This window comes from Colletes gigas, unplaced genomic scaffold, assembly GCF_013123115.1.
Source record: "Colletes gigas isolate AHSC1104 unplaced genomic scaffold, ASM1312311v1 Colletes_gigas_Sc00018, whole genome shotgun sequence".
NCBI classification, from domain to species: domain Eukaryota; kingdom Metazoa; phylum Arthropoda; class Insecta; order Hymenoptera; family Colletidae; genus Colletes; species Colletes gigas.
In genome coordinates, this window is record NW_025106647.1 from 6057377 (window position 1) to 6079456 (window position 22080).

Here is a 22080-nt window from a genome sequence, read left to right on the forward strand (position 1 = left end):
TGCGCAACGATACGTTCAGACTATCTTAGGAAAGATACAGTTATAATTCGAACTATAGAAAATAACTCTATATTTAACAAAATGGTAATTTGAAGTTCGAGCATCGATTTTCTTCTATTTTCGGTCTAGTGTCTTTAAAAAAAAAAAATTAAAATACTTTCGAAGTCAATTAGACTCCGAGATGTCAGGTATCTATCGATATTAACCCCCTCGCCTTATGATTTAATTTCTAACTGTGCGTGCCAAAAGCGACACCAAGGTTTGGCCCGGTTGTCACGTCTCTGAGACGTAATTGTAAGCTAAGGGGTTAAGAAGCATACCGCCGGACTAGTCTGATTATTATCCACGATACAAATATCACCCAGACCACATCGTGTGTTCGTCGTCGTTACTGCCAACGAACCCGGAGCCATGAAATAGGATTTGGTCTGTTACGAGTTCGAGAAACTTAACACTAATGATCAAGGGTCATGAAACTGGAATCCACCCTGCTCGGGTTCGTGGAATCCAATACGAGCAGATCTCTGGGGTATTGGTAGGTCTGCAAAGTACTGGGAGTCTCAGGAACTTGATGGGATTTTAGGTGTCCAAGTGAGAGGGTTTCGAGGTTACTCAGGACTCTAGAGAGTTTCTGGGTCTGGATCTATAGCAGTGATTCCCAAACTCCTCCTATAGCGACCCATTTTGGACGATATATACGATCCGACAGGTCCATTAACCCCTACGGTAGCACTATTTTTACGAAATGGCCGTAAGAAACCATCGGAGACAAAGCGATAAATGCCAACCTGAAGTGTAAAATTATTAACCAGCTTCTTGGTCGGAGACCTGAATTGATTCAAACTGGGAAATTTAGTCGAGTGAAAATTGGATTCGTGGTGTATCGATTTTCAGTCACATCGTTTCGCACACAAAACACACTCCAACCGTGACTCCAACATTGTATTCTGGTATCTGGTATCTTCGAGACACCGCGTAGATCCAACTGTAACATATAATTGATACAATGATTCGTAAACGAAAATAATTTGATATCTTGATGATTAAATGGTACGTTTCTATGCGTTCACTTCATCTTTAAGCGTGAACATTTTTTGGTATGTAAGAACTAAAATCTCAAACAAATAACAATAATAGGTACGCGTAAAAAGAAAATAAAAGAGGAAAATTAATAGAGACATTACACTTTCTATTAAGTGTAATGATCGGTAATACGAATACACGCGTTCCGTTTGCTGTTCAGAGTGTACGTAGTCACTTTTCATTAAAAAAAGAATTTCTGTTTTGCGTTCAAAGGTTCGTCATAGGTCAATACGTCACAGTCCACGGCGACGTTATATCGCACGTCAATATCAGCCACGTGATGGTGGAGGATGGAGGAGAATACTCTTGCACGGCCGAAAATCGAGCTGGAAAAGTCACCCACGCTGCACGCCTCAACGTTTACGGTAAATTCAAAATTCGATCAACGATTAAACCACGCGATTCGATTTTAACAACAGACTGCTTTCCCGAGACTTTCGTATTAACGCTTGATAATTGTTCGCGTTTTAAATTATTCGAAAATACAGCTCGCGATTTAAACATTATTACCGCCCTCTCTTTTATTGACTCGAGTTACTCGAAGCGACGGTATTCGCTCGTTTAAATAGCACGGTTTCAGACGGAGAAAGTGGTACTAGCTCGTACGCTGTCAGACTGCTTCTTCAAATACCAAGTTCATTTTTTGCCTTATTACGGGGGCGTGGAAGCTCAATATTAGTTCTACTCCATTTTGCATGAAACCCGGCACACGAATCGCAATGTCTACGCTTTTGTGCCACGCTTCAACCGTATGGGGAACGATTGCATTGCACAGTGGTAGTAATATGACGTTCGTAATCGGCTCAACGCGACTCCGCTTTTGGATTAACTTGCGGCGCGTTTAACCCTCGGTGAAGCGAATGCGGGGTCTTTTTGACCATGATTGAGCTTTTTTCGTATTCCGTATTCGTTTATAATGGTTACTCGAAAGAGACAGGAGATACGGAAATATTTTTAATACCTCTGGATTGTCGGTTATCCTATGGGATTTTTCAAAAATTCCATAAAATAAAACGACTCGGGTTCTGTATAATAATATTCTTCGTATATTGTACAGCCATATCAGTTCGTACAGTACATATTTGCCTACGTAAATCCTACGTATTTTCGAGAAAAAAATTCTTTACCGAAAATATATCGTGTGGCCGGAAATGTTTCTATAACTGTTTAACGAAACCTCGATCAACAAATTAGTATCCTTGATTTTCGTCTTATTTTGGCCTCTAGAATCTCCCATTAAAATTTTTCCCCAGGGATGGCCGAACACCCTGTATACTGTAATGGGTTTTTACAAATGACGAATTATAAACGAATAAGAATAATTTCCAATTTCAGGTCTTCCATATATTCGACTGATCCCGAAGGTGACAGCCGTCGCGGGTGAAACTCTGCGATTGAAGTGTCCAGTGGCCGGGTACCCGATCGAGGAAATCAAATGGGAACGAGCGAATCGCGAGCTACCGGACGACCTTCGCCAGAAGGTGCTCACGGACGGCACGCTGGTAATATCGAGCGTACAGAAGAAGGGCGACGCGGGGGTGTACACGTGCTCGGCGAGGAACAAACAAGGACACAGCGCGAGAAGATCCGGCGACGTGGCAGTGATCGGTAAGGCCTCAAGTTCGATTCCCTGTTCTACGACTGTTGCAGATGAACGGCTCCGCCATGGACCAAAACGAAACAAAGACGACCACGCCGTCGTTCAGGTCCGTTCCTCGAGAAGGTACCAGTGGAACGAGGGGTATAATAAATTTCTAGGATTCTCAAAGGAAGGAGGTTCCCCGCGGATGATCGTGTTTATCCGCATCTATGCATCTCGAGTTCACGAGCTGTCGTTGTTGTTATTATTCCAGTTCCTCCCAAAATTAGCCCATTCACGGCAGATCGTGATCTACACCTCGGCGAACGAACCACGTTGACTTGCTCGGTGACAAGGGGCGATCTGCCACTCTCGATCTCCTGGCTCAAGGACGGACGATCGATGGGCCCCTCGGAGCGTGTCAGTGTCACCAATATGGACCAGTACAATAGCATACTGATGATTGAAAGTTTATCTCCAGATCACAATGGGAACTACTCGTGCGTGGCCCGTAATCTGGCCGCAGAGGTATCGCACACGCAGCGGCTTGTGGTTCATGGTAATCCTCCTCTAGGCCCCCTTCAGTTTTGCCCGACGACCGCCTGACCGCCCGAAATCCGTACGAGTGACGATTTGGTGTGCGTGCGTACACGGTTTTGCCCACACTCGAGAATGAAGCGCGTGAGGATCTCGAATCGCTGTACAGACGAGTCAAAACTCGCGCCGACCGCGCGTTGCTTGCCACCATCCCCGGAAATACAGACCCGGTGTCTGGCGTTTGCTGTGCCGCTGTAAATAGCTTTCGACGTTTTCGAGGGTAAACGATGTTGAGAAACCGTGACGAAAACGCGCGACAGCCCGTTCAGTTCTTACGCTGTTCATTCGAGAAAGATTTTTTTTATCTACGACGCCTCAGACGTCACCCAGGAACGTAGAGACCTGGTGACGCGTTCTCGATGACGGCACACGCTTAGCGTGCGCTCCATCCTCCTGCACGAGACCTGCCACGTGTCCTACCACGACCTCCACGATCCCTGCGTCGACCTTTCGGAACCGGCCACCATGATCGAAAGAGAATTTTGTTCAATTTATAGCGCGCGCGAGAGGTTTCGAAAGATCGACGCTGCTAGCTCTTGCGTTGAGAACGATCGTATGCTGGGTGAGTGTGCGATGCCAAATTATGTGTACAAGATGTTTAAGGGCGGCAGGGGCAGGTTCGCGGGGCGGGGCCAACCTCTCTCTCCTCTACATTGCTACGTTACTATACTGCCTCTATTGTACATATTCTACGTATATATATATACATATTATATTCTATATATATCTATACATATACATGGACGTACCACTGTCTATAAAATATATATATACATACCGCTACCATATTATACCGTATATATATATATTTATTACATATATATATAAGAACACATATGTACCTGGTACAAAAAAAAAAAAGGTTCTTGCGTTTTTTTTGGTGCCATCTTTTTCTCGCTCTCACGTATGGTTCTCTCTTCTCTCTTGACCTTTTCCAGTACCCCCTATTATTGAGCCATTTACGTTCCAAGAGGGACTATCCGAGGGGATGCGGACGCGGACGGTGTGCGGGGTCGCGGCGGGTGATCCACCCCTAACCATATCCTGGCTGAAAGACGGCCAAACCCCTTTCCCATTGCCACCGAATCTGGCGTCCGTAGCAAACGTCTCCCAACTGGATCCTTACTCGAGCCTCCTCAGTATAACGAACCTCGCGGCCGAGCACTCCGGCGACTATACCTGCGTCGCCGCGAACCCCGCCGCCGAGGTCAGGTACACGGCCAAGCTACAGGTAAAAGGTAACTAGATGATCGGCGACCCTTTTCCATCATCGTCAAAAAAAAACCACCACCACTACCACTACCAACACTCGTCCTCGTCAATCTTGTCATCGATCTCGACGTGGATCGACTCCCCTTTTCACTGCATTTTGTTCTACATCTTTGAAAAATTTTCACGCGAAACTAGGTTTCCTTCGTCGTCGTACTTCCGATGAATATTTCACCGAACGATCAGCAAGTTTAGAATCGTAACATCGCGAGTCTTTCTACTTTGACAGAGAATTACTAATATTTCATTTCAACGTTTAACGATTATCTTGCTTCTGTCGCTGAGAATAAACAATCTGTTCGGTTTACCTGTACGAAGAGTCTTGTAGATTGCGTTTAATAATCTTGAATGTTAATTACGTACACCGTCTATTCAAGAAGCGAATACACTTTGCGATAGAATCATCGTCGAGGTCGAGGCGAATTCCGATGAACGTCCCTCGCCACGTCCTCGAGAGTCCATCGAATCTCCTTCATTATTATCGTTATCATCGTCCATTGACCATCGTCACGTCATAACGCTTACTGACTCGACTCCTGCGTCACGTTATTCATCGACGCGTTCTCGCCCGGACGAAAGACCAGCTCGAAAGCTCCGAAGGGTCTCGATAAACACGGATAAAGTAAATTAAGAGAAGAGAGTCTGTCATCCGAGCGAGATCACGCGACTCATCGCGAAACCTCCTGGCCATAAGACTCGTCCCTCGTCCTCGTATCCCGTGGATCCATCCCTCAGACACAGTGTGTATTACATTTACGTTGCTTTGGCTCTCTGGGAATGCGTCGGTATCTCGTGGACCCCCCGAGGTTTGCTTGACTTGACCGAATAATAAAGGTAACAGTTTGCACCTATCCTTATTTTACTCGTTTATTTAAACGGAGCAACCAACCAACCAATCAACAATACCGTGTAAAGAATGAAACTATCTGTATCACAAAACAAAAGAAAAAAAAAAAAGAAACTCTCTTCTGGCCTGCGTGCGTGCGTGTATGTGAGCATAACACTTTATCTGCATGATTCTTCGTCTACGAAGTATGTAGTAAGAATTTCTGTATGCATCACCTTACGTGTTTTCTATTTGTACATATTTACTTACTTATTATAACTTAAGTGTTCTTTGATCACCCGAGTACGAGCACGCGCCACTTTGCTCACGACCAACAAAAAAAAAAAAATATTGATCTTCACCAAAACTATGCGCTGGCTCCTCCTTTGGGCTCGTTGAAAGGCAACCTTTTTTAATTACACTTATGCATGACTTTAATTCACTGTCTTTTCTATCTGTCACGCTCTTTTTTATCTTTCCTTCGTCGCGACGTAACCGCGGGGCTCTCGTCTACGGTAAAACCTATTCTCGTATGACTTCTCGAGGAATTCCAGAAGATCTTCGAAAACAACGAAATTGTACAAAAATGATTGATTTTCAATTTCAAGTGACACGCGCGCCCCGATGTTCCGCGCGCGACTCGGTAACGTAGGCTAGTAGTACGTATTATTATTAATTAAATTCGTATTCGTCGAACTAGTCGTTAGAAGCGGGTACTTATATATATCTATATATACATATATATATTATTATTCGCCTCTCCACGATATATCTTTCGGTCTTTTGCCGACATGCTCTCATTCCGTAACCTCACACGTCCCTATCCAAATTACGCCTTTACTTCCGAGAGTTCTACTTGTCACACGTACTCTCTGATACACAGGCACACGCACACACACATATATACACACTTACATATATATATCTATATATATATTATATTGTCGCACGCATCAATGCGTGGCCGGTATATGCCGTCTTGTAAAACGTTGGAACTTCCCACTCACAGTATCTCGCTTGTGCAGCGTTTTTCACCACCGTAAAATGTAGAACCCGCCAAACAGTACACCCGAATAAAAGACAAAGTCCGAAAAAGCTCTCGTCAGGTCGATGCGCGTCGTTAACGTAAACCGAGATCATCAGCCAGAACCGACTTGTCCGGCGTCCGCATTAGACGATTGCACAATTAGTGGCGATTTTTCGTTCTGTCTTTCTTTACCAGCGTAGGCTAGTTAATTACAAAGTCTCGATAGACGCTTGGTTATTGTGCACCACCTGATCTTGCGTTCTCTGTCTCGTTCTATATATATATATATATATATTTTTTATTTTCGATATTTTCTTCCTTTCGTTTTGATCGTTTTTGGATTTATTGTACGTTCATGGTGTTATTGAATCGAAACCGCTTTACTGGTGATCCCCCTACGTAGAAGCGAAAGTCCGGTCGTTTCTCGCGTGAAAAAAAAAAGAGCATCGAATGATAAGAGAGTAAAAAAGATTCGCGAAAGACGCAGCGCGCATCGACTGGTAATACCCGACTTCCATACTTGTACCTCGCCCACGAACCTTCATTCACTTTGTCTTAATGTCTCTCTCTTTATCTCTCTGTCACTTTCTCATAATACGTGAATTTGCCATCCACCATTCACGCAACGGAAACTTGAGATCGTCAAAATTGATTCGCGTAGTTCGGAAATTTTGTCTCCGCGTTGTAACGTCTGTTTCGAATTCGAATGGAAAACGAAGACGCTCGTCGACGAACGGCCGTTTCTGTTCTTTGTTTTCTTTTTATTTTTTTTTTTATTCTATGTACAGTGTTGCCTCGTTGTATATACCTGCCTCGGTGCTTACTATTTTCGATAAACGTCGCGGCGCACCGTCGACGAGCCTGTCTTTCTGTGACCGCGCTTTTCACGACTCTATCACGACGTACCTGTCTCTAAATCGCTAACGACCAGTGAAATTAAAAAAAAAAAGAAGTAACTTAGACGCGAGATCTACGATGGATCGATTTAAACCTGGACCTAACGATTTTCAGTGCCGCCGCGATGGATCGTGGAACCAGCGGACGTGAGCGTGGAGAGAAACAAACACGTCGCCATGCACTGTCAAGCGCAGGGCGTGCCGACTCCCACTATCGTTTGGAAGAAAGCAACGGGTAAGAAAGGTATTTAATATTCGAGGAACACAAGGACGAGACGTTTGCATATCGATTTGCGATCCACGGTCGTCACGAAAACGCGTCCAGAAAATGAAAACCGCTAGAAGTCGTAAACTTATTATATTTCAAAAATAAATACGGCTACTGTGACACTGAAATAGCCAAAAGATGCCCTCTGTATTTTCAGATCATTGGGTTGAATTTTTTTTTGTACGTGTTCTGTATAATAACTGATGATTTTTATATCTGCACAAATCCTTTAATTTAACAGCGTTATTTGTAACTTGGCTATGTATTTTTGCGTTTTCTTTTGGCCAAATATTATCGATAATAATTAGAAAAAAAAAAATTCAATGTTTGTAGGACAAAAATAAAAGACTCGATAATTATGAAATCTGGTCAACCAGGGACTCACGCGCAACAACAAACGGATTAGAGTCGAATTCCCACCCACGCGCCCGACTAAAATTGGTTTTTAATCTCTGGTCGCGTACGTTCGTCGCGCGAACCAAAGTGATTTAGTCGTCTCTGCGAAACAGGAAGCAAATCCGGTGAATACGAGGAGTTGCGCGAAAGAGCGTACACGAAAATTCTCGGTAACGGTACGCTGGTGTTGCAACACGTGAAAGAAGACAGAGAAGGATTTTACCTTTGCCAAGCCAGCAACGGCATTGGGAGCGGTATCGGGAAAGTGGTGCAGCTGAAGGTGAATTGTGAGTATCAAATTATTTCTCTGTCTACTTAAGGTGGTGTGAATTCTAAAAATTAAAATATTTTCATACGACTACGAAGTGGACGTTTTTAAATAAATTACAGCACACGATTTTCCTTCGCCTTTCAATTTGATACTCGTTACGAATCGACGATATCGTATTGCAGACTCCTACAACACCCTTAAAAGTTGAACGGCTACGAAATAATACAGCTTTCGAGAACGAAACTGTTTTCCATTTCGACGGAAAATTCTGTCTGGAAATATAGCGTTCGAACGACTCTCGATCGTGGGAATTTTAATTTCTTTCGTTATTTCAACAGCATCCCCATATTTTGCGGCTCCTTCGAGGCTCGTTACTGTGAAAAAGGGTGACACCGCGACGTTGCATTGCGAGGTACACGGCGACACGCCTGTCACCGTCACTTGGCTGAAGGGCGGAAAAATCGAGTTAAACCCCTCGACGAACTATCGGTAAAGCTAATAAGCGTAAAATTATCGAACGAGACTTTGGTAATAGTAAGAATCTAATCGGCTGAACTATATAATGAAAGTGCATATCAAAGGCTCGTACGTTTCTAAAACAATGAAACGTAGATGAGTATAGTGAAAAATGATGGGTTAATATTTCGAGAACTCAAGTAGAACTTAGCAAATATTAGGTTGTGCGATAAGCTCACGTTTCTTTATGAGAATATTAAATACTGCCAAGTTTACGTAGAAGTTTGCGTCATGGAAGTCATTATTTTCATTATTTAAAGATCTAGATACGTATATATTTAAAACTAAGCTGCAATAATTGTTGTTATCGCGGTGGAAAACAACTTTTCTCATAAATATGTATCAGCAATGGTCTCGGTTATGAAATAAAAATTTACAACAACTTGTTACACAACCTAATACACATTTTGCTAATCATTTTATATTCGAAGAAAATAAGTTTGACACGTTGACTGTCCATCGACTCGTAAATACGCTGAATACTAAAAGAAACATATGTGCAAAGTAAAATATACTTATATCGCGAAAACAATGGTACTTACCAAAAATTGTAGAATATTTCCAAGCTACGGGAATCTCATTCTCCGGATATTCGAGCCGCGTTCACGATTCCCTGCGCAAACAATCAACGTGTTAATCGTGCTCTACGCTCCGTATAAACCAAAATTAACTCGTCGTGGTCACGTGTACGAATTTTTTTACGAACATGTTAATTCGTACAAAGAGTTACAGTGAAACGGGAGGTCACGCCAGACGGTGTAATAGCGCAGTTACAAATTTCTTCCGCGGAGGCGTCCGACAGCGGAGCATATTTTTGCCAGGCGAGCAACCTTTACGGTCGCGACCAGCAGCTGGTGCAACTCCTCGTGCAAGGTAGAATAACCAACAATATAATGGCGTAGAAAAACGAGCAAGATACGGTCGTTAAGAACGAGGAAATTTTGTTCGGTCGCAGAGCCGCCGCAGCCACCGAATTCGTTAGAAACCGCGATGGTTGCCAGCCGAAGTATCAACGTGAAATGGCAGCACAAATCTCAAGACACCAGCGAAGTGACGAAATACATCCTGCAATACAAAGAAGGCGACGGTTAGTGTTATTACAATTCACTAAACCTACGTTCTCGAAATTAATCCAGGGTCGCTATCGACCCAGAATAATACTATAATAATTAGGTCGAAAGTTGCAATCATCGTTGTTGTCTCCTAGGCAAGGCAACGTTTTTAACACTAGAACTATCGAGAATTACAGTTTATAGAATAGATGTATAATGCAATGGCTAAAATATTTATTCGTTCTCTTATAGAAAACCACGATTTTGTAACAATTTTTATTGGAAATTATGAATGGGTCATTTCGACCAGTTCGGTAGATCTAGCGTTAAACCAGTTTGCTTCGAATAAACGTGGATCGTACGATAACGATCCAAAGAGTGTAAGTTCGACTTTGGGCCAGTTTCATGATAACCGATTCGATCGTGTCGCGACAGGTGGAATGTGGCAACAGCAAGAATTCACCGGACCACCCCTCCCGTACGCTGCCCTTATAGACGAATTGAAACCAGCTACTAGATACACGATACGTGTAATTGCCGAAGGGCCAGCTGGTAGATCAGTACCGTCCGCGGAACTGGTTGTCAGAACCGAACCACAAAGACCGGCTGGACCTCCGATTAATCTTGCAGCCAGAGCTCTGTCCTCCTCTGAAGTCTTAATCACTTGGTCGCCGCCGTTGCTTGAACTACGACACGGTGACATTCAGGGATTCAACGTTGGCTACAGAGAAACGAGGTAAGCTCGTCGAACTTGGACGGCGAATCTTACGAAATCACGCTTCGAGCAAACTCTACCGAAGTTCGCGAAATAAACGATCGCTATACGAACCGATCGTTTCGAAACTTGTAATATTTTTATACAGTGTGTTCGGACACCCTTGGGAAAAATTTTAATGGGAGGAATTTGGGAATTTCTCGATTGAGGCTTCGTTAAAAAATGATTAAAAAATTAAATTAAAGTTTTCAAATCATTCACGGAAAAATTATTTTCGGTTTAGGGGGCCAATTGCAATCATTTTTGGTGAATAAACATCCTCGAAATCCTACCCACTTTTGAGAAAAAAATTCGAGTAGGAATTGAAATTTTTAGACGAAATTAAAATATTTAAAATCACACTAACAAAATTATATTTAGTTACAGGGGTCAATTACAATCATTTTTGGTCATTACACATACCCCCGAAATCCTACGCACTTTCGAGAAAAAAATTCTTTACCGAAAATCTAATTAGGTGCCTTTTTTCGACGAAAAAGAAAAATGTCAAATCGTTCTGGAAAAATTATTTTCGGTTTCGGGGGTCAATTGCAATCATTTTTGGTGAATAAACATATCCTCGAAATTCTACGCACTTTCGAGGAAAAAAATAATTATGTACAAAATTCGTATGTTCGTCGATACGTGTCCGCCATTGTGGTTTCAAATGTACTCAACGGTTCGAATTTCGGGTCTCGTTACGTTGGGAATCTTCTTCCAGCTCCACGAATCCCTCGTACAACTTCAGTTCCGTATCCAGCGACGGCGACGAGGGTGGCGCAGAACTTCGATTGACAGGCCTACGACCCTACACAAAGTACACCCTGGTGGTTCAGGCGTACAATCAAGTCGGTTCTGGACCTCTATCCGAACCGTTGCTCACGCAGACGTTGGAAGACGGTGAGGAACGTTCTTTTATTCGCTGTAAAATCAATTTTACGAGAACGATTATGCCAAAAAAAAAAAAAAATAAAATATTTCGTTAGTTCCCAGTGTGCCACCGGAAGACGTAAGATGCGCCGCGCTAACTTCGCAGTCCCTTCAAGTATCGTGGCAGCCACCCCCAAACACGCACAGTAACGGTATCATTCAAGGATACAAATTACATTACGAACCGATTTTGGCGGATATTTGGCGCAGCGTGGACGAAATGGAAGTAAGCATAGAACCGTTCGCGTTTTGCTCCGATGGCGAGGCGTAAACTAAATTTCGTCGACCTTAATGTTTCACCAGGTACGTAAGACCAGCGCTTTAACCACCGTGCTCACAGGGTTGAGAAAGTACACGAACTACACTATTCAAGTGCTAGCATTCACCAGAATCGGGGACGGAGTACCCACTACAGTAACTTACTGCCAAACCGAAGAAGATGGTAAAATTACTCGATTACAGGATATCCACGCTATTACTAACCAGCGATTTGTTCGAAAACTGTTATGATTAAAAAAAAAAATGAGAGAGGAAAAAGTTTTTTAGTATTTTATGATCGATAGATGACTTTCGATTTTTTAAATAGAATGTCATATATTGTTTTATGTCACATGAAAATCGGGAATAAAAGAAAGGTTTTGAATATTTCATAACATTGTATTTATTAGAACTCTGTATTGTTAGGATTATAAAAGATGTTCAATATGATTTCTCGCAAAAAATCGCTGGCTAATAGCGTGAGCTATACAAAATGAGAACACCGGTGAATCGTACGATTGAAATTATTCTGTACAGTGCCGGGGAGTCCAGCGGACATAAAAGTGGTGATCAGTTCACCGCAGGCGCTCTTCATCTCTTGGCTACCTCCCCTCGAACCGAACGGAGTCATTACGAAATATAATCTATACACAAGGTATCGACGTCCAGTATAAATCGTTTATGGCGCGTCCACAAATCGATCTTTATGAAAATCTGTTTTCCCGCAGAGTCGTGGACGGCAGGGAGGAACTGAATCACGGTAAAAGAACACTGCCAGCATCGAGCACATACTTCGAGGCGACTGATTTACAGCAACACGTAGAGTATCAATTTTGGGTGACCGGTAGCACCCGCGTAGGCGAAGGTCAAAGTTCCAGGGTAGCCGCGCAGATACCCACGAATCGCGTACCGGCGAGAATCACGTCTTTCGGGGGCCACGTGGTGAGACCGTGGCGAGGATCCGCCACCCTGGCTTGCAACGCGGTCGGCGATCCGACCAGAGCCTGGTACAAAGGGTCCACCGAGCAAATTCGTACAGACACCACCAGGAACGTGCAGATCCTGCCGTCCGGAGAGCTCGTCCTCTCGAATCTTCAGTCACAAGACGGCGGAAATTACACATGTCAAGTGGAGAACTCTCAGGGCAGCGACAAGTTGCATTATACGTTGACTGTACAGGGTAATATACATATTATTGCAGTGTCAGATTCTTCTGATTTAAAACTCTTCTTAACATTTGACTATTAAAATTCTTTCCTCGTTATTAAAAATTCCGAAAATATTTAAAACTATTTTGCTTGCAGTACCGCCCAGCGCGCCCGTTCTTTACGTAACAAGTTCCACGTCTAGCAGCATATTGTTACATTGGAAACCCGGGCACAGCGGAGGCGCTCCACTCACAGGTTACACCTTACACTACCGAACGACCCACGGCAACCTGGACGAATTGCAACTGTCTCGTCACGCCACGAGTCACGAACTCAAGGTACAAGTAATTTAGTCGTGAAATCGGACCGCTTCAAAATTACATACAGTCGAGGACAAAATTAAATGGACAGGTATATAATATGTAAAACTGAAGTACATGAAAGTTATACTACTTTGATTGAATTTAATTTATACTTATTTCCTTTATCTGTCCGCGACTGTGTGTTTAATGCCAAGACAGTGACCTTTACCTTCCACAAAATAATTTTATAACTAGCTTTGGAGTACCAAACATTTTGCAATTAAGATGCCCGAAAATATAACGTTTGCTCAACGTTTAGGGTCTCCTGTGCGGAAATACCTATCAGCTGTACCTGACGTCTCACAACAAAATCGGGAGCAGCCCGTCTTCGCCGGTACTTCCGGTCCGAACTCAAGGCCAGGCGCCAGGATTACCACCCGCCGCAGCATTCCTGAGCCCAAACTCGACGACGTTGGTTCTCCGGCTGCACGTGTGGCCCGACAACGGCTGCCCGATCCTCTACTTCGTGATCCAGTACAGGCCCATCAACGAGTTCCACTGGACGCTGGTGTCCAACAGCGTGAAAATGCAAAGACGGTTCGTCGTGACGAATCTACAGCCTAGCTCTGTTTACCAGTTGAAGGTAGAGGCGCACAACGTGGCTGGGACCAACCAAGCGGAGTTCACGTTCGTCACGTTGACGAAGGAAGGCGGTAAGCTTGGATATATATGCACAGATTTTACAAGGTGTCGCGGAAACAGGAACAACCGTAGACCTAAGGGTCCCACTGGGCGATCGTTTTCAAAGTGAAACGGTTCAATCCAAAAGCACTGTGTTCCTGAAACTTTGCAGAACCGCCACCTGCAGAACTATCGAAACGCGGAATCGCGTCGGCCGTGCCGTTTTACGCGGACGTCAAGGTGATGCTGCCTCTGATCGTCGCCACCGTCGCGTTGATCGTCGCCGTGGTGATCGTAGCTTTTCGTTGGAGAAATAGTAAGTTCCATCTTCTTTTCTTATCGAGTTCTTCTTCGATTTCTAAACGAATCTTCGTACATTCTCAAACACTCCTGCTTCTCGCTTTTCGATTTTATAATGTCGTGTTCGTCGAGCATCGAATTGCCAATTGATGATCTTTCGTCCGTGACGCGTTAGGATACCTCGGAGACAGGGTTCAACGGCCCATGAAAGAGACCCAGGAGAACCAACAGAACGCAGAGACCCAAAGGGAGCGTTACTACGCCACCATTCACAAGGTGGCCTTGCAACAGGCGGCAAATACAGGCGGAGGGCCTGACAAGATTCCAGGTGAACCTTTGTTACGATACGGACGGCAGCCAGGTTTGGTACTATAATTGTTGTTCAGGTAAAAGTCGCACGCGTAGCGCTGTTCCAGCGGGGTCTGGACAGACCCGTTTAGCGATCAATTGCAGTTCACCAGCGAAGATGATTTATTTTGTCGCATCTTCATTCCGTAAAAGTAACCCTAGATACTCTCGGGACATCGTATATTTCCTTTGCGCCTTTTACGCGATCACTGTGTATCATCGTCGAATGTGCCGATCATAAAAGTCACGCGTTTTGTTGAGCGTTTCTTCATGCATCGCTTTGTATCTCCATTGGCTGTCTTCTCTCATTCTTTTAGACATAGTATGATACCCTCACAGCATCGTGCCAATATTTCGACGAATTAAAGATGAAATGAAAAAATTCTAGAGGCTCGACTCTATTTCCGAAGCATGTAGCGATGGATCGTTTCGTTCGAAGGGAGTATCATCGACGAGAAGCTTCTCTCGTTGATAGGCTTCCATGACTATCAACTCTGTTCGAGTTGAGAGTAGACAATAGTATGAGAAAGAAAGATCTGCCTCGAACGCACGTTGTAGACTGTTGAAGGAGCGCTCTTTCAGTTGCGATTGTTCCTTCGAGCGAAAAGACTCCACGTGACGCGAACAGCGATTATACAGGGTGGTCCACGCAATTGTTTCAAGTCATAACTCCGTTATTATTGCAAGATATTTTTTGAAAATATCTCAAGATCAAATAATTTTTTTGCCATGGTACCCTAATCATTTTTTGCGTAGAATGAACAGAAGAATCGATCTGTCTAAAAAAAAATATGCATTTCTATTTAAAGAAATGATGCAATTGTTAATTGCACATGCACTGCTGCATCTAAAAAAAATTTAAAGGCCTACGGATGTAGTGCTCTTCGAACCACTTATCTTTCTCCTTTGGCATTTTTGCGTAAATGCAATAATAACGGAGTCATGACTTAAAACAATTGCATGGACCACCCTGTATACGTTGTTTGCAAGCGCGGGCTGACGAAGTAAATTCCGATTTAGTGCTCGAATTCCGTTCATACCTAACCAAGTAATACCGACGCGATTTGAAAGGTAGGCAATGCCGCTGGTGGGTTACAGAGACAGCGGAGGACATCTCGCCGTACGCTACGTTCCAGCTTTCGGAGGGTGGCGGGGGAAGCCTGGCAGGGTTGGGAGGACTGGGAGGACTGGGAGGCGCGGCGGAAGCCTCAGCGGCCGGTCTCCACCCGAACAACACTCTTCTTCACAGCTTCATGTATCACGAGCACGCCATGACCGAAGGGTGTGCGAGCCCTCCACCTGCCGCGGCGGTACGTCATCACGCAAAGGTTGAACATGCTACGAAGTGCGCCAATTAAAGACCAATTGTCCGCAACGTCCATTGGCTACTATTAAACGTGACCTTTTATAGAAACCGAAGCTCGTTTTCACTTTCTCGATAGATTCGCGCAACAATCAGCACGATTTGGCGTTGCTTTATCAATAGCAATACCAAATGGATTTCTGTGACATGACCTCTAAACTTAAAAAAATATATAAATATCTGTAATTAAAATTTTATCCGTATATTTTCTAAATTTAGTTTGCGTTATCGTAAATGAAATTTGAATTGAGCTATGGTGTGCTAAGTGCTATCGAGTGCAAAAATATAATATTATTATAATAATATTGGAGGAATATCCGTTCGCAATAACATTTTGTTTCCGTCTCCTTTGTGTACAGAAAAGGGTATCTCTCAAATATTATTGGTATCGACATGATACTGATTAATTTCAAGCCCTCCCTCGTTAGGGCTTCGATATTTCTTGATCGAAAACGTTTAAAAAGTGCGTATGTCGATAGAGTATGAAAAGCGTTTCGTCGAGGAGACGGCAACAGAGAAAGCAACAAACTCCGGGCGACGTCGAGAGCGACGAGAGCGAGTCTGACCCGGATCAACTAACGAGCTCTCGCACGGAGTCTTCCAATCAGCTGGATCCAGGCAAACTCAAACACAGTACGTTTATTCGTTTACAATAATAATCATCGACGTAATACATGGAACGTTCGTTTCAGTTCGGGCCGTTTCCGACTTCATTTATCACGGTACGTCGAGCACTTCATCGGACATCTCACCCATGTCGGAACAGAAGTCGCTTCCTCGAAGAGGACGATCTAGGTGATTAACGAATTTCATTTTTGTAAATACACAGAGACGGTAAAAAGACACTCCAAGGAAAGGGGACCAAGATTACGAAATCTCGATGCACCACATAGTGGGCCAAAATTGAATTTTATTTTTATTTTAGCAGGGTTTTGCTATTCGAGTCGATTAACCCTTAAGGGGCCATTCTACCTTGTAGCCACGAAAAATACATGTTTCTTTGTGATTTTTATTTGCGGGCTATTAAAGAGCGATTAATTCCGTGTTTTGTAGATACATTTATTATATATTTAGCTATATTTACGAATTTTTGCAACACATAATATCTATTGATTACGCTGTTTTTGTTGATCGACAAACAACAGTTTTTACGAACGGCGCCCGACTGCGTATGTGATATCTTGCGAACAAGTTATCCGAAATCCAAAAACCAACTATATTCTTAATGTAGATGAGTGTGGTTATAGCATGAACTAGGATCTTTTCAAAAAAACAAATTAATGGCAAAATAGCAGCTATTTTACGAAAAAATACTGAATGTTTTCATATATTCGGTTGCTTTTTTGTTAATGAAAGGAAAAGTATTGCATATATCGCAATTATCCTAGTTCATTCTATAAGAAGACCAGGTCTAAAGATACTGTATAAATTTCATGTTGATATCTTGAATAGTTTTTTCGTTATCACATACGGAGTGCCGAAAAATGTAGTTTCGAGAAAAACAGCTTTAAAGTTTCACGTCCAGTTGTTATACCTGCGCGCGGTACATTTCAGCAGGCTATAACTTCGTTAGTTTTTCAAATTTCAATTTAATATTTGGTAGATATATTTTCGAGACTACATACTAAAAGAAAATGCAAAAAAAATATTCAATCTTTATAATCCCACAAAATAGAAGGGCAACTTAAAATTTTACGTCCAGTCATACCTGCGTGTGGTACATTACAGCAGGCTATAACTTCGTTAGTTTTTCAAATTTCAATTTAATATTTGACAGATATATTTTCGAGACTACATACTAAATGAAAACGCAAAAGAAAATTCGATTTTTTAAATCCCACAAGGTAGAAAGGCCCCTTAAGTGGATTATCGGGGCCCTCCACAAGTTTAAAGAAATATTGTATAATATATGTCGAGGTTATTTGAAAATTGATCTAATCCTCTGTCAGTTAATTATTTTTTAAATGCTTTAAGGGAACGTTGATTTCCATTTACCAAAATCAACATTAAGTAAAATAATTCAGTTGAGATCGAGAGTCCGCCAAAGGGTTAAGAAACGAGATCGATCGATGTAGAAAGTAACCAGCGAACGTCTGGCGCTCTGTTCGTAAGCGCGTATGGTACTTTGGCGGAGTAGTAAAGTTTATTTTCTTTTGGCCGTCACGCAAGATGGCATGTTCCCAGCAGAAGCTCGTTACGCACACTGTTACCGCCGATATCGGTTGCGGAGACCACGTTCATCGGTGGGAATCAGGGGAACGTCGTGGCGGGGAACGGCGATCGCGCCGATCGACCGGAGCTCAGCGAAGCCGAGTGCGACATCGACTCCTTGAAGAAGCTGAAACTCGGCCTGAGGAGCTCCCTGTGGTCAAGGCCGAGCACCCAAAATAATCCTTCCTCCGACTACTCTATCGCCGTTTAATTCCACCTTTCACCACCCCCCTCCCCCCCTTTCTCTTTCTGTGAGCCACCTACACTCCACGCGCGCGTCCACGACGGGCAAATCTCTCCCCTTTCTCGTTCCCGCCCGTGGTCCAAAACACTTAGGTAAATAAATCCTTCTGTCTGGTGTCTCGTCGGAAATTTCGACGCGGTTAGGTTAAAAAAGAAAACAACAAAAAAAAAAAATAATAAAAAGAGTTAATAACGAAGAAGGAAAAACGGGACGCGCGCCCGTTTTCCCAGTTTCTCTCTGTCGATTATAGGTGAAAATTAAAATTAGATTCGTTGCTGGAAATCGGCAGGCGAATCGTTCGCGTATAACGAGGAGAGAGTTCAAGACTGTACACAATTCCTTTGGCGCGTTCACTGCCAGAAACTATATTGTATTTATATACTATACTACATTCGGTACACCGACGATTTGTCGCGGACCATATGTTCTCCAGTCTCGTTAGAATTCAAGAGTCCTATGTAAATTTAGTATCTTTAACGTCTGATTTCGGAGCTAATTATTTTCAATGCGTTGAGTCGAACGTTGACAGTGTCGAGGAATGTTTGTTTAGTCGTGGATCTTACAGTGACGCTAAAGTAACGATTTGGTCTACTGGATCTGATACACTGAAACGGTCGTGTCAACGACAATTGAACCAATCGTTAGTCGCGATGGCTGATCCGCGATCGAAAGCCGATCCTTCTTTATCCGATCTGTACAGACTTTCTCCTCTTTATCCGCGACGCAACGAGATATTACATCCATGCGTGCGTGGACATGACCGAGTGAATGGTCCGAGGTTGAATGAGTTTGATCGCGTGTAGGAGTGCGTGCCAAACGACAATTTGCTCAGACCGCTGCGACTCGTTTGCCGGCGGGCGACCCATTCGAGACCAAAGACTTAAAATCGTACGAACAGAGCACGGGGAAGGTCCATCGAGCACCGGGGTACCGCGGAGAACGACGCCGTGGCGGATTTCACGGGGCTGTCGCGTTCCAACTGAAACGGACGTTACAAATTTCCCGCGAGCGTCGACCGAAATTCGCAAATCGCCGAGTTACATTCACGATTCGATACGATTCATAAATCACCGTTGCAACGGAACGAATAAATAAGCGTCAGCTTTATTTCACAATGTTAATTCGTTTTTATTTACGATGAATGAAACTGCGATGGTAGCGGGGAACAAAAATAAAAAGCGCCACGATGATCTTGACTAACTAATTATTTGATTATCGTCTCAGTATTATACAGGGTATTCGACCAACTCTGGGAAAAATTTTAATGAAAGATTCTATAGGCCAAAATAAGAAGAAAATCAAGAATACCAATTTGTTGATGGACGCTTCGTTAAGAAATTATTAACGTTTAAAGTTCCGCCCGTACTGAATTTTTTTTCTCGAAAATGCGCATGATTTCAGGGGTATGTCTATTCACCAAAAATGATTGAAGTCGACCCCTGCAACCGAAAATAATTTTTCCAAAACGATTTGAAATTTTTTTTTCGCCGAAAAATTTGTTCAACTTCCTGAATTTTTTTTCGAAAGTGCGTAGGATTTCGGGGGTATGTGTATTCACCAAAAATGATTTTATTTGAGCCCAGAACCTAGAAATAATTTTTTTAGAACGATTCGAAACTTTTTTTCGCCCAGAAATTAAGGCAACGTCGATTTTTCTTAAGAATTCGTTTTTCATTTTTGATAAATTTCTTTTACGCTGTACGGAAATTTTCTCTAATACTTTTTTGTGAGTATCCATGAGCTCTACTTCAGAAAAAAATTTCATTGAAATATATTCACTATTCTAGGAGTTATGGTCGTTTGAAAATGGGACCAATTTTTTGGGGTCAAGGAACAACTTTTCGAATATTCTTGGAATATCTACATATTTTACACTGAAATAGGCGTTGTTTGCCGTTCGAAACATTAAAATCGTCCAATGCGTTCAGGAGTTATGAGATTTTAAAGATTCGCAGAAGCATATTAAATTTTTTTCTCGAAAGTGGATACGATTCCGGGAGTATGTGTATTCACCAGAAATGATTATAATCGATCTCGGTAACCAAAAATAATTTTTTCAGAACGATTTGTAATTTTTTAATAACTTTTTAACAAAGCCTCAGTCAAGAAATTGATATTCTTGATTTTCGTCTTATTTTAGCCTCTAGAATCTCCCATTAAAATTTTTCCCGGGGGGGTGGCCGAACACCCTGTATAAACTTGAGTCTCTTAATTGTGTTGTCGTTGCAACGAATGCAGTCTTTGCTCGTTGGCGAATCAAAGTACTTCGAGCATCGATCACGGACGAAACAATGGAACTCGGTCGGAGAAATGTATCATTGCGTAACTAATTGCAGCTTAACCCTGCTAGATACAGACTGGCAAATTTATTTCAGTCTCGCTGGCCTACACAATTCGTTCATCGATTCTAGACAAGTCGTTATTTTTTGCAACGCCGTTCCCCGCGTCAGCGACTCGACGTAACGCCAAAGCGACCGTTCTTGAGCAACGTTTTATTGTGCAAGAGTCAACAATGCTTTATCGTTTCAATCCTCGACTTCTAAACTAACATGGATCGAATAGATACTCGAGTATTTTTGCCTTTTGAAACGCGATAAACTGAACTTCCGATTCCGATAACCCATTACATACACATTCACTATTTTTCCAAATCTGATGTTTAAAAATGATATATTTGGTTGGTATCGAGACACTCGTACGGCATACAGTGTAATAAAACAAATAACAACGTTGTGCGGTTCAGCAAACTTAAAGTACATTCCAGACCAGAATCGCTATATATAATATTACTTTTTGTGCACAGTATGTTATACGAATTGTCCAAAAAATTACAATACGCTTCGTTCGAGACTCGACTGCACGCCTCAAAAATCACACGATGCTCTCGCGAATTTCAACAACGACGAAAAATGATTTTTCATATGGTCTCTGGAACTTGATGGGTGAAACCGAGGCACCGATAATTTATTACAAACTCGTTCGACGCTCGCGGGGAAAATAAGAGCCGTCCCTTTCGATTCTCAAAGACTGATTTTCTTACTCTCCGTTTGATCACGTCTTCATGGTAAATAATTTCGCCGATCGAAACGCCCGGCGTCGTTTTGCCGCGCGCAAAAACCGTGCTCGTCTGTGTCCAGTGCGTGGGTGGTATTAGAATCGGGATGAGAGTACGAGACCGTGAGCCGAGTTGGCCGTATACACAGCTATTTAGGGTAGTCGTGGAATTATTAAAACACGATTATCGGGTACGCGACGATCGTCGCGAGGGTTGAGCTCTGTTGCATTGTAAAGTTTATATGTACGTCTAACACCGTTGATTACTTTAAGTCCGTTATTAATCCTAAGACGTCTCCGACGAGAGAAGGACCCTCCTCGATTTTCGTTTCGTTTTACAGAATGATAGAACAAGACCTCTGTTTGTTACGCGTAAAATATTCGGTGCAACGACTCGATGAATTTGGAGACGTAATAAATTCGAGTGACACATTAGAGAACGAACTATGTATTTTGTAAACATAGAAACCTAACAAATTAGGAACTTTTCTATACTACTACCACCAATATGCTTCTCGTTCATAGATTATACATTTTTTTTTTTATTATCATTACTATGAATGGGACAACCATCAGTTACATTGTTACTTTATTTTATTATATTCGTGAGTTATTAATCGTTAACTAGTCTTAACCCTTAACGCTCCGACTTTTAATTGCGAATATCGACCGGCAACTCCAACTTATTTTCATCATATTTCTACTTG

The 22080-nt window shown here is 42.7% G+C and overlaps 1 protein-coding gene across 1 annotated transcript in view; it reads left to right on the top strand.

The window, feature by feature from the left end:
* Nucleotides 1–18301, top strand: part of LOC122400497 (Down syndrome cell adhesion molecule-like protein Dscam2) — a 64886-nt gene extending 46585 nt beyond the window's left edge. The window contains exons 8-29 of the mRNA XM_043402009.1: nt 1297–1448; nt 2419–2691; nt 2937–3221; nt 7393–7512; nt 8055–8228; nt 8551–8701; nt 9453–9601; nt 9684–9815; nt 10216–10516; nt 11256–11434; nt 11521–11690; nt 11768–11906; nt 12260–12377; nt 12451–12902; nt 13027–13208; nt 13492–13885; nt 14041–14169; nt 14329–14481; nt 15600–15811; nt 16344–16497; nt 16557–16659; nt 18049–18301. Coding sequence (XP_043257944.1) covers nt 1297–1448; nt 2419–2691; nt 2937–3221; nt 7393–7512; nt 8055–8228; nt 8551–8701; nt 9453–9601; nt 9684–9815; nt 10216–10516; nt 11256–11434; nt 11521–11690; nt 11768–11906; nt 12260–12377; nt 12451–12902; nt 13027–13208; nt 13492–13885; nt 14041–14169; nt 14329–14481; nt 15600–15811; nt 16344–16497; nt 16557–16659; nt 18049–18286 — 4360 coding nt within the window. The 3' untranslated portion in view covers nt 18287–18301. The remainder of the gene's footprint in view (nt 1–1296; nt 1449–2418; nt 2692–2936; nt 3222–7392; nt 7513–8054; nt 8229–8550; nt 8702–9452; nt 9602–9683; nt 9816–10215; nt 10517–11255; nt 11435–11520; nt 11691–11767; nt 11907–12259; nt 12378–12450; nt 12903–13026; nt 13209–13491; nt 13886–14040; nt 14170–14328; nt 14482–15599; nt 15812–16343; nt 16498–16556; nt 16660–18048) is intronic.
* The last annotated feature ends 3779 nt before the right edge of the window (nt 18302–22080 follow it).